The 15,850-nt window shown below is 37.8% G+C and overlaps 3 protein-coding genes across 3 annotated transcripts; all 3 read right to left on the bottom strand.

The window, feature by feature from the left end:
* Window positions 87-1,193, bottom strand: LOC109708801. Its single transcript, XM_020230631.1, has one exon. The coding sequence runs from the start codon at window positions 853-855 to the stop codon at window positions 286-288; it is 570 nt and encodes a 189-aa protein (XP_020086220.1). The 5' UTR covers window positions 856-1,193; the 3' UTR covers window positions 87-285.
* Window positions 2,190-7,121, bottom strand: LOC109708798. Its single transcript, XM_020230628.1, has 11 exons — window positions 6,911-7,121; window positions 5,687-5,859; window positions 4,852-5,533; window positions 4,643-4,727; window positions 4,241-4,328; window positions 3,788-3,972; window positions 3,583-3,715; window positions 3,338-3,474; window positions 2,831-2,905; window positions 2,510-2,626; window positions 2,190-2,435 (listed from the first exon to the last, which is right to left on the bottom strand). The coding sequence occupies exons 2-11, from the start codon at window positions 5,835-5,837 to the stop codon at window positions 2,403-2,405; spliced, it is 1,686 nt and encodes a 561-aa protein (XP_020086217.1). The 5' UTR covers window positions 5,838-5,859; window positions 6,911-7,121; the 3' UTR covers window positions 2,190-2,402.
* LOC109708684 (zinc finger protein 6-like) lies at window positions 9,380-9,960 on the bottom strand. The gene has a single exon (XM_020230499.1). The coding sequence runs from the start codon at window positions 9,958-9,960 to the stop codon at window positions 9,505-9,507; it is 456 nt and encodes a 151-aa protein (XP_020086088.1). The 3' UTR covers window positions 9,380-9,504.

The following is a 15,850-nucleotide window of genomic DNA, read 5'->3' on the forward strand; positions in this document are numbered from 1 at the left end:
CCAAGCGATCGTTTCCTTGCCCCAGCAAATATAAACAAATTTAATTCCAATAATAATAATAACTAAAATAAAAGGGAAAAAACGAAAAAAAAAAAAAAACGAAAAAGATTCGATATGTCCAACTTAATAAGCTTACACACCAAACAAAATATTCTCACAAGGTTATAGATATCTCGAAAACAGCCGAAAAACTTCGTAAATTACAACAATGCCATTCTTCCTCCTCCATCCCCGTCGTCTCCGTCTCCGTCTCCGTCTCCGTCTCCTCCGCCGCGGAGCTCTTCTCTACCAGCCATGGATGATCTCGGAGCACTTCCCCTTGATCCACCGAAACCCCTTCCGCAGCGAGGCCTTCATCTTCCCCTCCACGGAGTAGGCCTTGTAGCTCGCGACGCGCCTCCGCCGCTTCATCTCGGGGTCGCTGAAGCACCACGCCCCCCCGGCCCCCGACGACGACGGCGCCACCGCGCGCGAGCCCCGCCGCGGCGGCGGGAGCGGGAGCGGAGGCTCCGGCGGAGGCTCCGGCGACCGCGCCCGCCCCCGCTCCCGCGGCGCCGCGTAGACCTGGTTCGCGCTGAAGACGCTGCCCTTCACGATCTCCAGCTTCCTCTCTCCGCCCTCGCCGCCGCCGCCGCCATACCCCCGGAACTGGTTCCGGTACCCCTGTTCGTAGTCGTCTCCGCTGCGGAACTCGCTTCCGTAGCCGCGTTTGCCGTGGTCCGTAACGGCGCTGAACTCGCTTCCGTGGCCGAGGCCGTAGTATTCCGTAACGGCGCGGAACTCGGTTCGGTGGCCGCGGTCGTAGTCGGCGTAGGAGCGGAAGTCGCTTCGGTAGGGGCGATCGAAATCGGCCATGGAAGGGCCGGAGGGAGAGGAGGGAAAAAGCGAAGGTTGAGAGAGAGAGAGAGAGAGAGAGAGAGAGAAGGGGGTATAGGAAGAGGGAAGAGGAAGTGATTGGGGGGAGGTGATGTGGTGGGGTGGTTGGTGTTTGCTTATTTTAGGGTTAGGGTTTTCCTTTTTTACCCCCACTTTCTTTCCTTTTTTTTTTTCCCCCTTCTTTTAAGAGGGAAATGGTGGGATTTTGCAGTTTGTCCGGTTGAATTGAATGGTTGTAAGAAAGAGAGAGAGAGAAAGAGAGAGAGAGAGAGAGAGAGAGAGAGAGATTCTTTTCTTTTCGGGCTGCGTTTCGTTTTACGTTTTGGGGTTGGTCGGTTATAAACGGGGAAAGAGGAAAAGAACAACTAAATAAGATGGTGGTGGCCATAGGAATAGTTGCCGTGGACCCACAAATGTCCTTGTAGTGCGTTGTGCATCACAATTTAAAAGCAGAGTTTAAAACTTTCTAATTATTATTATAATTATTATATATTATAATTCTACTTCGCATTGTAATTTTAAGAGCTTCTACGAAACATTTCTAGAAACAGTTGTTAGATCTTTCTATTTAGCGCTTCTTCGAAAGCTCCAGTCGGTCCAATTACATTGTAAGAAAACTACAACTACAAACATTCAGCATATTAAATGTCCAGTGTTATTTAATAGTTATTGGTTAATTAAGATGTTCCAACTGCCAAATCATTCCCAGCCATTGCTGTCCCAGCAACAGTAGTTTCTGTGCAACTGCTAATGCACATGCAATGCACATGGATGATTGTGTGTTTTGCTACTCAGTTTCCACATATTAATGTGAGGGTCACGCTAATAAATTAGAGTGCTTAGTCTCTGACCTAAATATGATGTGTGCATATGCTATGATAAATTAGTTTGTCTGGTGGCAGAGGTTTTGTGCCTTTATTAGGCGATAAAATATAAAATTATATTTACCTGTATACCCTATCTATAGATATACATCTTACTCCCTATTTATTTTAAAATTTATAAACCCTTCTTAGTAGTTTAGTATTAGTATTAAAAAAAAAATTTAATAAAATTAGTTAAAAGAAGCGTAGCTTTGAACTTCTGGCCGGTGTGAGGCTCAAATATGCTTCTCGGACCCAGAAGCAAAAGCTCTAATTTAGAGCGTTTATTTTTCGCTTTGAGAGATGCATTCCAAATAACTTCATCTCCATCTAGAAATCCTCTAACTAGTGTTTAGTTTATACACTCAAACAGTACTTAACGTGCAAAAATTTCAACAAGGCCAAACAAGGCAAGCCCTAACATCAAAATCAAGCAACTGGAGAAACAACTTCACCAACTAACTGAAAGGTGTAATTCCATTTGAACTTTCCCTACGAGTTAGTATGTACAGACATGATATATACAGATGCGTCCAGCCACGGCAACAGCTAGTGACATGGTCTTCGAGGGCTTAGAAAATTGGAGAATATTAGCAAGCTGTGCAACAAATGTATACAGAAGATTGGCCTACAAATTAATTGTTAGACAACATCTGAGATGCATCAAGCTCTCCTCGTGCTACTCACGCGTGAAACCTGCAATATAGTTGTAATTGTCGATCACTATATCCTAATCACAAATAACTTACAAAGCATTGTATTGTACTCACAATGTGAGATTTCCATTCGACTTTGCACCCTTGCTCCTTAACACCAAATTGGGGCTGTCCGCCGACATGATGGAAAATACGAACGAGAACAGCAGCGTCAAGAGCCGCGTACTCTTTCTGCAATAATTAATGTCATCAAATAGATCACACTTACACTATTTGTATTGTACATATACAAACGGTCCAGATAAATATGCTTTAGTTTACAGTAACAAAATTCTCGGAGAAATATATTCATTAGTAATGAACAGCAAATTTTTTTTGTGTTTTCGCACATAAACAATGGAACAAAAGGGGAGTTGGGGGTAAAGTAAAAAGTACCTGATACTGGCTCAAAGGCCTTTGCTCCCAGTTGCTGTTCCTCCTTGTCTTGTTCAAACCAGCTCCCAAAATTTTCTGATCAACAACAATAAATAAGAATTGACGACATCAATTACTTGAGGAAGTCTAAACGCAAAAATCAACTCCTAAAGTGCATAGACTGAATACGTAAGTGTCCAAAGGAGAATGATGTGGGAAACAGTGGATAATTAAATTGTATACCCAACGAAAATTATCTGAACATACATATGTCACTGACAAATCTACATTTTGATATATATATTCTTTGTAAACTTAAACTTAATATCTTGTTGTACTTGCAAAAACACCCTGCTTATCGACTACCTTTTGTGAATTGGGTGATTCCCTTCACAAATTGAGATTTCAAAGGTACTAAAAAATCCAAATTTTGCAAGGGTATGTATGAACAGATGATCTTGCATATGTGAAGTCCTCTGAATTCTCAAAAAAAAAAAAAAAAACTACCATATTACTCTTCAAAAGTACCTTGGACAGCCCAGAGAGACCACCAGTAGGCTCCTTGAAGAGCTTTTGAATGTCAAGAAGCATTTCGTAGGACCTGAAACACTCCAATTCTCCATAAGATTGTGACAACTGCTGGAGGTCACATTGCAGGTTATAGCCTATATGTCGCAGGAAGTGTTAGGGCAAAAATAAACAATGCCTCCCTAATTTTGGAAAAGAAATACAGTAGGAAGAATTATTTTGATTAAAATAAATAATATATATACCGAGCTTTAGAACGTTAGAAGAGCATAAAATGCGCCTAAAGCAGCTGTCTAATAGCTTCGGTTCATCTTCATATAACTTTATTAAATCAAAGATGAAAGCTCTGTTCTCTGAAGCGATTTGCATGATGGAAACCTGAAACATAGTTAGTTTGATCGGTTAAGCTTCATCAAGTAACACTTGCAGATAAAGGTTCAGAACACTAGCCTTGTTTGGTTTACTGCCCTTTTCATAGTTAGGTTTCCATTCACAGTCAACCCCAACAATTTTACATCCTTCAATATAGTCTGTAGCAGCTAGTAACCCATTAATATCATCAACCCATATAATGTCATCCAAAACCAATTTATTCAGATCCAGGTAATCAGCCTCAGAATAGATCTCCTTAGAAACTGCACAACATGCAAAGTAATTCAGACTCATCAAAAAAAAAAACCTAATAAAACACTCTTTCATGAAATCACTGAAACCACAATTGTACAGATATGACTAAAAATACAAATTTCCAACAAGAAAGAAGTGCTCCACAAAATCAACGCTTAAAGACATAAAAGGCATTCATCTTTCCAGGAACGAACTAAAGCAGAGCTTCATATTCTAGAGAAAAGTTAAAATGCATCAGGACTATAACATAAATACGAATATGGGGATTATTCATACCCAAAGACTTGACAAATCCTTCAAGGGAGTAACGTTGGCATAGCTCATCAACTTTCTCTTTGTAACCAGCTTCCATAGCCAGGTATACCTAAAAAACCTCCTTGTTAATATTGACCTGTTTGTTCTTTCTTTTTTTTTTTCCATTTTCATTTTTTAGCAGTTTGAGATCATGCAATTTTGGCCTAGTTTCAGGATTAACTTACTGAAAGATTTCTTTTTGTTCGAACAAGTAAAATGTATGATGGGGCAAAATAATTATTAAGAAAATATTCTTAAAAGAATATAAGGTAACAAAATACTATTAAATGTTAAATGAGATGCCATTTTCATTATATAGAAGCACAGAAATAAATATAAAGTAATAAAATCTTGATGCATCTCATAACACAGGATTGGTTTTACCAGGTACTCCAGAAGTTTCTTGTCTTTTTTGGTCCTCTGTTCTGCAATGTCCCAGCAACCTTTCTCTGCCAGTTTCTTCAATAAACTGCAAGAAGGATGAACATTTATATCAATTACCTAAACTAAATATAGTGAGAGTATTAGAACATCTAGCAGTTTGTGCACTAGATTCCAGGCGAGCATGCGATGAAGGAAAGAGGAGATCACACCTCTCTTTGTATATATAATACACGTCAGGGAATTCCTCCACAAGATCGTTCTCTTTTATCATCACATAAGCGTTCTTCAGCATCTTCATTTCCAAATACTTCTGGACAAGTAAACAAGTTGTAGGCTTCCCCATAAAAGAAGCCCACTTCTCTGCCGCTTTGAATTGATTACCTTCTATCAATTCTACAAGAAAAGACTCCCCAGACAAATGGACAGCGAATTGTTCTGCTAAGCTTACAGCAGTCATATATGATTGAGACCCAGTGAAGGCACGGATATGGTTTTCAATAAAAACCTTTGTTTGGTCTATATCTCCATTGTTCAACTCAGAACCATGTAAAGCGTACGCAATATCTTTCAACTTAACATCAAATGCTTCCAACAGTTTTATAAGTATGCGTTCCTCATGCATAAGAATGCAAGAAAGAATGTCAATGGTTAATTGTGCAGCGAGCGGTTTTGCATCAGAAAAATCTTTTTGGACAGATTCGAGAGCTTTAAAATGCCGTAAGCAAGATATTAGCATGTGACTGAACCCTTCAGAATAAGTATGTCCCAATATAGGTACAAGATACAGGCATTGAATAACGAAAGTGAATGGACCAGGTCTGGGGGCATTGTGCAGAGCTCTTAGAACCTGCTGCTGAAGTATTCTGAACTTGCGAGTTGCTTTAAGAGTGCCTAATATAGCATATTACAGTAAGGCATAAAGTTTGCTACCAAATGAAGATGGATACAAAATTGAAGCACTCACTATTCACAAAAGGCACCAAAGTTATAAAGAGGCACTTATTTCCCTTTGCATAAATTGTTTAAGATTAAAAAGAGACGTACCATATATGTAGCATTCCTTTAACAGATATATAAATACTGCAGGTGAAACATTTGTTAAATCTGAAAAAACATGCAAACAGATCGCTTGGTTCTCATTTATATATTCTTCATTTTCAGCATCTCTCTGAGTTTCTTTCGAGTAACAACCCATACTTCGGTGAAATGTCCTCAACCTACAAAAGAGAGCAGAATACAAAATAACATCAACAAGAATGTTTCGACATTTGAAACTCACAAAAAGGGCAACAGTAAGCTACGCATGATACACCCAAACAGTCATACATCATATATGTGGATAAACACATGAATCTAGATATATACCACAAGTGATACCAGTGTATTTGAGTCTGTTTGAAAGTTAGAAATATGCTTTATGTGGTAACAGAGACAAAATTAATCAGTCAATTTTGTATTACCTACTCCGTTCATCAAGAGAGTAGTAAGTTATCCTCTCGCCTACACAATTTCCACTCATCAAAGAAACCTTTGTGCTCACGATTTCATTTCTAATATTCATCCAATCCAGTTGAAAAAGCTACTTAAGGCGAAAATTAAAACAAAAATAAAACTAATGATCTAACTATCTGCTACTTCAGAAGTCCGCAGAACTTGGCATCGCTCCTTAAGTAAGAAAAACTAAAGCAGTCACTACAAACATCACTTGGACACACAATTAAGTAAACTATAGATTATAGCTTATAAATTAAACGCACGGTAAATGCATATGAATTTTCAAATTGATTCAACCAAGTACTCACTATTTTTACATTATATTTAACAAGCTTATAGCTTCAAACTAACTCTTAACTGAGTCAACACTAAATCGCAAACCAAACGGAATTTGATATTACGCACAAAAGAGTGCAAATATTTCGATTACAAATATATCTAAAAATNCCCCCAAAAAAAAAACCATTAAACAGCACGTGTATATATTTTTCTCTTAAACTAACATTCAGAAGCTGTGCTTTCAACAATTAACTCAGCAACATTTCACATCAATCAAAAACTTAAAAATGCTACAAATTCCCCCACCATTAACTAAAAACTAAAGCATGCTCCGTCCAAACCTCGACACATTTAAAGCAAACGACTCAAAATCTAACAAAAAAAAAAAGCAACAGATTTAGTCAAAGATTCTATTCCCAATCTAAGAAATTTGATGAGCACGGCGCATAAAGAGAGAGAGAGAGAGAGAGAAAGAGAGAGGGAAAATCGGAATACCGTCGAAAATTAGGGTTTCGAGGGAGCGGATGGATTGAGGAGCTCCACCGCGGCTACGAGGGGGACGAATCCGACGTAATAAAAGAGTGGATTGGGTTTTTTAGGGTTCTTACGAAACCCTAATTGTTCTTTCGTTTTTCTCTTTTTTAATTTAACCTTTCGATCCAGTGGATCTTGCATTGCCCTAAACGGCAAAAAAAGGTATAAAACTCTTTTTAGTCCCCTTTGCCATTTGGATTTAAATATACACTTTACAAAGGTTTTCATTTCGGGAAAATTTCCCAAAGCGCCCTGCAATATAGAGAATTTGATGTTTAGTACTTAATAGTTTAATAAAACTCTAGCATGTTATTACTATGCTGTAATAAAATAAAAACTGCAGAAAGATAAAATACTATATTTTTACTATTTTATCATTTACAAAATAAATAAATATGATGATACTCTTTTACAAAAATCAAATAGAAATTGTAGAGAAGTAAAATTTTTCATTCTATAGTATATTGTCAAATTATAAATACGCTGCACAATTATTTTAGCTTATTCTTTTATTTATAGTGGTAAAGAATTATTTAGATAATTTTTATTGTAAAAATTTATCAAATTTAATCGTAGTTAAAAATTTAATGCATCTTATCCATGAACAAACTTAGTAGCATTTGGCCGCATGGCCATGGATGATATTGGAATAGGCATTTGCTGCGATGGCACTGCGAATTGAGGGGTCAAATTTCTTAAATTAAAAAGTGAAGAATCTGTTTGTAAATATGCTAAAAGTTGGGGAGTATGTGTATACAAGTATTGTCTTCCTATTAATAATCTTTAAAGGGGTTTCGTGCAAATTAAGTACAAAGCCATCGCTATTGGCGTGGCTGCTTCGTACAGGACAACGTTATCCGCATGGAGGGCAAAGTTATGGGCACCCAAATTGTCCCCCAAACCCACTAAGTAAAAGAGTCATAATGTTAGAATCTATTTGCTGAACGACACTTTATTAGAGAGCTCTCCAACTAGAAGAAGGGATGTTAATTATTCAATTATAATCTACGCGGATATCTAAATAAGTAATTAATTGTGATCTATTGAGTTCACAATGATCCTACTTGTCGAGGACTTCACAGTGAGGTTTTATTTTGTTTCGTGCAATGTTGCTACTATATTATTTTTTTTTGAGAAAACGATAGCATGTTATCCATTTCATTCATTTCGAAAATGAACTTAATTGGCTACAAACAATGAGGCAATATGACCTCGAGAAAGAAAATATAGCTCAAAGAAAGAAGAAAAGAGAAATAACAACAAAAGTAATCGACAGGTTACTCAGCTTAACAAAAGTCTCTCCACTCTCTTACCAACTCCTCGATACATCCGACTACAAAAAGAAGGTCGGCAAAGAGATTTTTAAAAATCACGTTATTTCTTTCCTTCCAAATTAGTCACTAGCACGCTGTTACGGCAATTAGATTCTGCAAAATTTTGCCCAATCTAATATTTTTGGTCATTTTATTTTAGATTGTCAGTACATCATCCATTATCTTTAAACACTAGATGTCCTCTAAGGTTCGAAAAAGTATAAACCTAGTGTACACACATCCTATAAGGAGGTGGTCCACGGTCTCCTACTATATATATTGTTGTTACACAAGTTAGTATGATTAGAAGGTATATTGTATTAAATTTTTGTTTATAGAAATTGAAATTCAAATTAAAACTTTTAATTTTGGGACCAAGTTTTATGTTATCACAACAAAAGCTCTAAATATTTATGGTTAACAAGCGGTTTAGTTTAAAATGATTAGAGATTACAGTTTAAAACAGAGATAAAAATAAAATCAGACAGACGTTATAGAAATAACACAAGGAAATTTTACTTTTAAAATAATCAGAGAAAACCGGTTTTTGTAAAAAAATATAGTAATTATTGTCAAATTTAGTGAACAAAATTTATATCAACCATATACTAAAAAAAATTCACATGCAATTTTTTTTTCTTTTTCCCTCGTCACATTTATCATGAGGACTGAAAAATTGAGGCCCCATGTTATTCGACCAAGCTCGTATACTAATATCTCTATTTCAAAATTTAGCAGTCATGTCATAATCAGTAACATAAGGTGTCAAAATTTTGCTGTAGTATAATAAACTTCTTCACAAAGAGCACTCACTTTTGTGCAAATTTTAGTTGGAACAAACGAGCCATTGATTCATCTTATTATAGTCTCTTTCGCGAAATATTTTATTCAGCATGCCTCTTGTGATTTACTAAAAAAATTATATATCGGACAAAATAAGGTGTATGATTAAATTTTTAGTTTCTGATGTTATATTCAGCCATCAATATATATTTAAGGAACAAAATCAAGTACGTTGTTAATTAGTACATTATGCTATTATTATATCAAATTAATTATGAAAATATGAAAAAAAAAAAAAATTCAAACAGAATCAAACTCTTTTCTCACACTCATATAAGAAAATCTTCGGATCGAATAAGTTAACTGTGGATAACTTAATCCGGCAAACATTATTTATGAACAAATGAAAAATTTAATAACAAGGTGACATTTTAATGATCTTAAAAACAAAGCAAAAAATTAAGGAGGTGAAGAAAAGGAAGAAGAGGTGGAGGAGGGAGCAAGGGTGAGGTGTAGATCCACCCCATGTTCGACAGAATCCCCAGCCGTCCGATCGACCGCGAAGGGCGGCGGCCACGACGGCACGAGAGCGACCCGCGACCAAGCGAGAGCCGGAGGAGGCACGAGCGCGCGCGCGTGGAGCGGCGCCCCCGCGGCGGCGGCGGCTCCGGGGCCGCACCAGAGCGCGCGCTCCGGCGCCGGGGATGAGGGCTCGGCGGCGAGAGGCGCGCGGCGGCGCAGGGGCGGCGCCGCGCGGAGGTGTGCGGCGGCGGCGGCGGCCGCGCGGTGGCGCTCCTTCTTGTGCGCGTTCTGGTGGCCGCCGAGCGCCTGCGAGTTGGCGAAGTCTCGGCCGCAGTAGGAGCACTCAAAGCGCCTCCGCGCCGCCGCGTGGTCGGTCGCCGCCGCCTCTCCCATTGGAGGAGTTGGGGGTAGGTGAGAACTGAGAAGTGAGAACGGGAGGGGACGAGGGGATGGATGGGTTGTTTATATACGAGAAATCTCTTTTCATATATTATTATTACCACTATAGTTTAATCAAAATTATAATCTACTATTTACGCAGTACTTTTTACGTACAGTAGAGTTTATTAGTCTACTCACTGTAGCTAAACTCTATTACATATACAACAATAAGTTTGCTTGGCGTGAAAGACTCGCTAAAAGATTAATAAAAGTTCGATGCGGCCATAAAGTTGCAAAATAAGATATTTACATAGATTTAAACGTGATATTAAGAATAGATTAAGGTTCAATCGGTGCAATTAACTGCGTGCTGTAAAAAACTATATATATATATATATATATATATATATATATATATATATATGGTATTTCTACATCACTTTTGAAGTTCTAGAGGCTAATAATAAGTCAAACAAGCTTTACAAACTCATTGTTCAGATCTGAGTTCATGTGCTTCCTTAGTTCTTTTTCTTTATTATTATTATTATTATTATTATTAAGCATCAAGTACTCCTATTTAGTTAGTAATCTTTCGCTTCATGCATGATTTACTGGAAATTGAGTGCATGTCGGCCACAAACCATATCTGTCCGTACTTTCAATATTCTCTCTTTCTCTCCCGTATTCAAGTCAATACAGTGGCGCTCATAATTAGGGAGGTCAATGGGCATAGATATCTAAAATATTATCCGAACCTGAATCCGAAAGGGCGGGTTTACCTGAGCTAAACGGCTATGAATTCGGTTATGGGTATAAAAAATAAAAACTCGACGGATATGGATACGGGTATGGATTTTGTATTTATCCGATCCGAACCCGAACCCGACCCGAACCTGAATCCAAATCCGAATAAATTATATATATACATACTTTATTTTTATTTATTTATATAATATATAAAATATTTAATAATTTTTATCCCTTAGATCTTTATTCAACGGTATGGATTTTTAGAACTCGCCGGGTCCGGATCCGGGTTCGGGTTTCGGGTTTTTGGTCGGGTACAGATATGGGTATGAATTTTTAAAACCCGCCGGGTTCAGGTACGGGTACGGATTTTAATTTGGTTTTCGGGTTTGGATTCGGATTTTTAAAAGTCCGACCCAAACCCGACCCAAACCCGACCCGTTGACATCCCTACTCATAATATATGCTCGATTCTCCCACAATAAGGAAAAATTCTGATTATTGAGACCGCATTATCTATATTCCCAATCAATTAAATTTGTTTCTAGAATTTATCAATCTCATTATAATTTTTTTCTAAAAAATTTACTATATGGGTTTGATTGGCTTGAGACATAGTGATGTAGTGCCACTGCTATATAAAAGACTATCTTTGATCGAAGTAGGGACTGTTTGGTTTAATGTAATGTTCTAAAAATATTGCATATTTTATACCTAATAATATGGAAATGAGAATATGGAAATGAGAATACTTCTTAATCCATAATAATTTAGTATTCCTATCGTCTAAAAAACTATAACAATTCCACTACTTCACTAATATCTTTTACAACTACCTAACTTTAATTAAATGATAATAATTTGAATATTTTCAATAGAAGTATATAAAGAATTATCGGAATATTACAAATCATAAACTAAACTGGTGCTAACTGCTAAGAGTAATATATTAATCCATCAAATAGACCGACCGTTCCTAAAGCAAGTGGCAAAGGGTTTGGTGGTTGGTATCCGAGACCCAAGTTCGAATCCTAGTTGATTCACATTTACAGCTAAGTTTATTTCTAAATGAAATAAACGAAGCGGCTAGCGTGCTACCTATCTCTCAAAAAAAAAAAAAATCCATCAAATAGGGTTTTGCTTAATTGTGATACATATTAATGCAAACCTTTTTTACTGAATGACTATGATATTCGTGGAGAATCAATTCGTGGACAATGGAGCAACAATATGGTTATTTTAATTAACTAAAAGATAGGCCAATTTGTATAAAAAATTCACAAGTTTTGAACTTCTGCAAAATTATGCCACTTTTTTCAATTTTGCAGTTTCGGACTGGATTTTTCGCCATTGGACGAAAATATTCTTATTTCTTTTTTTTTTTCTCTCTTCTTTTTTTCTCTTTTTTTTTTTTCCCTTCGTTATTTTTTTCTTCTGCCACCTCCTCCTTCGCAGTGCCCTCCCCATCGCTTCCTTCTCCTCCAACAAACCCACCTCCTCCTTCCACAGCCTCTCCCTCTTCCATGACTACACCCCCACCTCCTCCTCCAGATCCAACCCCCACCCCCATGGTGCCAATCTCGAAGAATCCTGCGGCGGCAGCAAAGAAGGAGGATACCGGAGATCCCTCTTCGCTGACAACTTCTCCTCCGATCTCCTCCACGCCGATGCTGTTACCGACCTAGCAGAGATCGCCGGCTGCATGATCCGCACTGGGTACAGCCAGGAGCTGAGCCAGATGTACATCGCCGTCTGTCGTGACGCCATTGCGGAGACCCTCGCCGCCGTGACGCCATTGCGGAGACCCTCGCCGCCCTCGGCAACAACAAGATGAGCATCGAGGAGGTCCAGAGGATAGAGTGGGGCACCATCGACTCCAAGATGAAGAAGTGGATCCGCGCTCTCAAGATCACTATCCGAGTCCTACTCTTTAGCGAGGGAGATGAGAGCGTGTAAAGAATGTAATTTTTTAAGGTGTAAAAAATGGTGTAATGGTGTAAAAAGAAAGAAGGAAGAGAAAGAGGAGGAGAAGGAGAAATTGTGCAATTTTGGGCAAATAGTGCAAAATTGGGCGAAATGGCGCTCGGCGTCTGGATGCCCCTCACGGTGGTCGCCGAGAACGACGATCGCGCGGTCGCCGCGGGCTTCTCGGACGTCGACTTTACGCTTAGCTTCCATCAAATCGATGTCGCACTGCTGCGCGTAGCCCCATTCGCGGTCCCGCGCAACGGCTTGTGGCCGCTGTAGTGCGTACGACGTGCCGGCGGCGTCGGTCCCGCTCGATGCCGGCGCTATGCAGGCCATGGACGCCGATGCGATGCAAGCCATGGACGCCGATGCGATGCAAGCCATGGACGCCATGGGAGAGGGAGAGGCGGCGGAAGGAGGAGGTGGGTTTGTCGGTGGAGGAGAAGGCGATGGGGAGGGCGCTTTGGAGGAGAAAGTGGCGGAACTCGTCCTCCAGACAGGTAGTAGCGATCTGAAGCACGTCCTAGAGAAAAAAAATAACAAAGAAAAAAGAAAGTGGAGAGAGAAAAAAAAAAAGAGAGAGAAAGAAAAGGAATGAAGATATTTTCGTCTGATGACGAAAATTTCGGTCATAATCTGCAAAATTAAAAATTATGGCCCAAAAACTTATGAATTTTTTATGCAGATTTGCTTAAAAGATACTAACATGAAGATCATGATAGATTCGTTCCATGCGATAACAAGTTAACATCACATAGAGCATGTGACAACAAATTCTTTTTTTAAAAAAGAAGTCCTATGATAGTAAGTTAATTTGTGCGAGAATCAAATATGTTATAAATTATTTTGAATTAAGTTTATTAAAAATTTTGTATTGGAAAGGAAGCTATTTTCGTACGAAACTGAATAGGCTTAGAATCATACTCTAATTTTTTTTTTGAGAGAAAGATAGATAGCATGCTATCCGATTCGTTTATTTCATTTAGAAATAAACTTAGCTAGAAATATGAATTAACTAGGATTCGAACTTGAGTCTCGGATATCGACCACCAAGCCCTTTTGCCATTTATTATAGGGACGGTCGGTAATCATACTTTATTTTAACGGAAAACTTCAAAAACCCTCCTTGTGGTTTCAATTTTTTTCACTTTAGTACTCTGTTGTTTAAAATGTATTAAGTTAGTACCTTGTGATTTCTCACTTTATCACTTTAGTACCCTGTGGTTTAAAGTGTATCAAGTTAGTACCCTGTGGTTTTGCACTTTATCACTTTAGTACCCTGTGGTTTTAATTTTGTATCAAGTTAGTACCCTATAGTTTTTTAAACTATAGAGTACTAAAGTGATAAAGTGTGAAACCACATGGTACTAAAGTGATAAAGTGCAAAACCATATGGTACTAACTTGATACACCTTAAATAATAGGGTACTAACTTGATACACTTTAAATCACAGAATACTAAAATGAAAAAGTGTGAAACCACATGGGGTTTTAAAGTTTTCTCTTATTTTAAAGTGATGAATGGGGATGTACTAACAATATGTACATTTATGCTGCTCAGTCCTTTTACGAGGGTTCATAACCTGTCTATTCACTACGTGCCATCATGTGACTTAACATGTGTTCCCGTACGGATGTTCTATACGGTATTTATCTGTGTGTACTAGAATTGTTTGAGTGCGTGTGTGAAAACTCGCAGGAGATACTGAGCCCCAGTAGGCAGGAAAAATTCTAGAATGCAACAAGTATATTTGTGACGTAGCGGAACAAATCAATCAAATATTTTTTTTTAGAAATGTATGTCCTATTATGAATGCAAAAAAATATTTTTATTGTACTTTTGTTTGAAAAGAAGGAATATGATTGGCTTGTCATTGATGACGTGGCGCAAGTATGATAGTACAGAATTCCTCCACTAGGCAGAGGCTCTGTAACTTTTTCACAAAATAAAATAAAAGAAAAGAAAAATTTTTAAAAACTATATGCCATCCTTCAATTGATCATATATTTTTATGGACAATTAATGCGTTGTACCATAAATAGATGCATAAGTTTAATTATTTCATATTTTTAGCTAACTTTATGTCTAAAAAAGAACGAAATAGATAGCTACTATCTTTCTGTCAAAAAAAAAAAAAATTGTATTAAAATTACTCTGCTGTGAATGTACTATTTTCACAAACGACATATAAGGAGACATCTTGCAGCACTTGTATGAATATGAAACCAACTATGCTAAAAGCAAGATTCGAACATAGAGTACATAAGAAAAGATGGCTTGAGAATAAGTTAATGGTGGGTCTTCAAATGCTTCGCCGTCTCGGAACTTCCCTCACTTTCACAAACGACGTTTTCTTCTACACAAGCTTTTCCCGCATGTTTGGTCGGCTCAGAGAGCTTCTCTAAAGAAATGTAAGTTAGATGTTGTTAGGCGAGTGATTTCTTAATTTGGTCCGAGATCAGAAGCTGAATTAAATATAAAATATTAAAATACTATTCTCTAATAGATTATTAGAGCATGCATACATAATATTAAATTTCAGGTTTACTTTCTTGATGTCAGGTACGTTATAGCTTTTGCAGTAGAAGAGTTAATTATTCAACGAACATCAATACACACCAGCTCATATCATCCAAATTAGATCATCTTAATATCCTTTTGTGAATTAGGTTTCAAATTTTAAATATCTAATATATACTCTCTCCTCACCGAAAGAATAGCTGTTCCTGAATTTAGGCCAAACTAATCCATATATGAACGCAAAGGTTCCAATAGGACGGAACATGACATGAAACTGCTTGCAAAACAGTGTTATGAAAAGTAAAGTTTTTTTTTTTTGAGAAAAATGTTGCATGCTTTCTGTTTCGTTTATTTCATTTAGAAATAAGCTTAGCTGAAAATGTGAATCAACTAGGATTCGAACTTGGGATCTCGGGTACCAACCATTAAGTCCTTTGCCATTTACTTTAGGAACGGTCGGTGTTATGAAAAGTAAAGTCGGTAGGGCAAAAGGGACAATGAGTACAGAGAAGAACATCTTTTACGTGACACCATATCTAGCTAACGATACATGATAACACTGAGGGGACGTTGGTGGAGAAGCACACATTAGTCTCGAATCCAAATCATTAAAACTCATCTTATTTTGCTACTACTTCGTAGCACCTAGCTCTTTCCACTCCATTT

This window comes from Ananas comosus, linkage group 4, assembly GCF_001540865.1.
Source record: "Ananas comosus cultivar F153 linkage group 4, ASM154086v1, whole genome shotgun sequence".
Classification (NCBI taxonomy): domain Eukaryota; kingdom Viridiplantae; phylum Streptophyta; class Magnoliopsida; order Poales; family Bromeliaceae; genus Ananas; species Ananas comosus.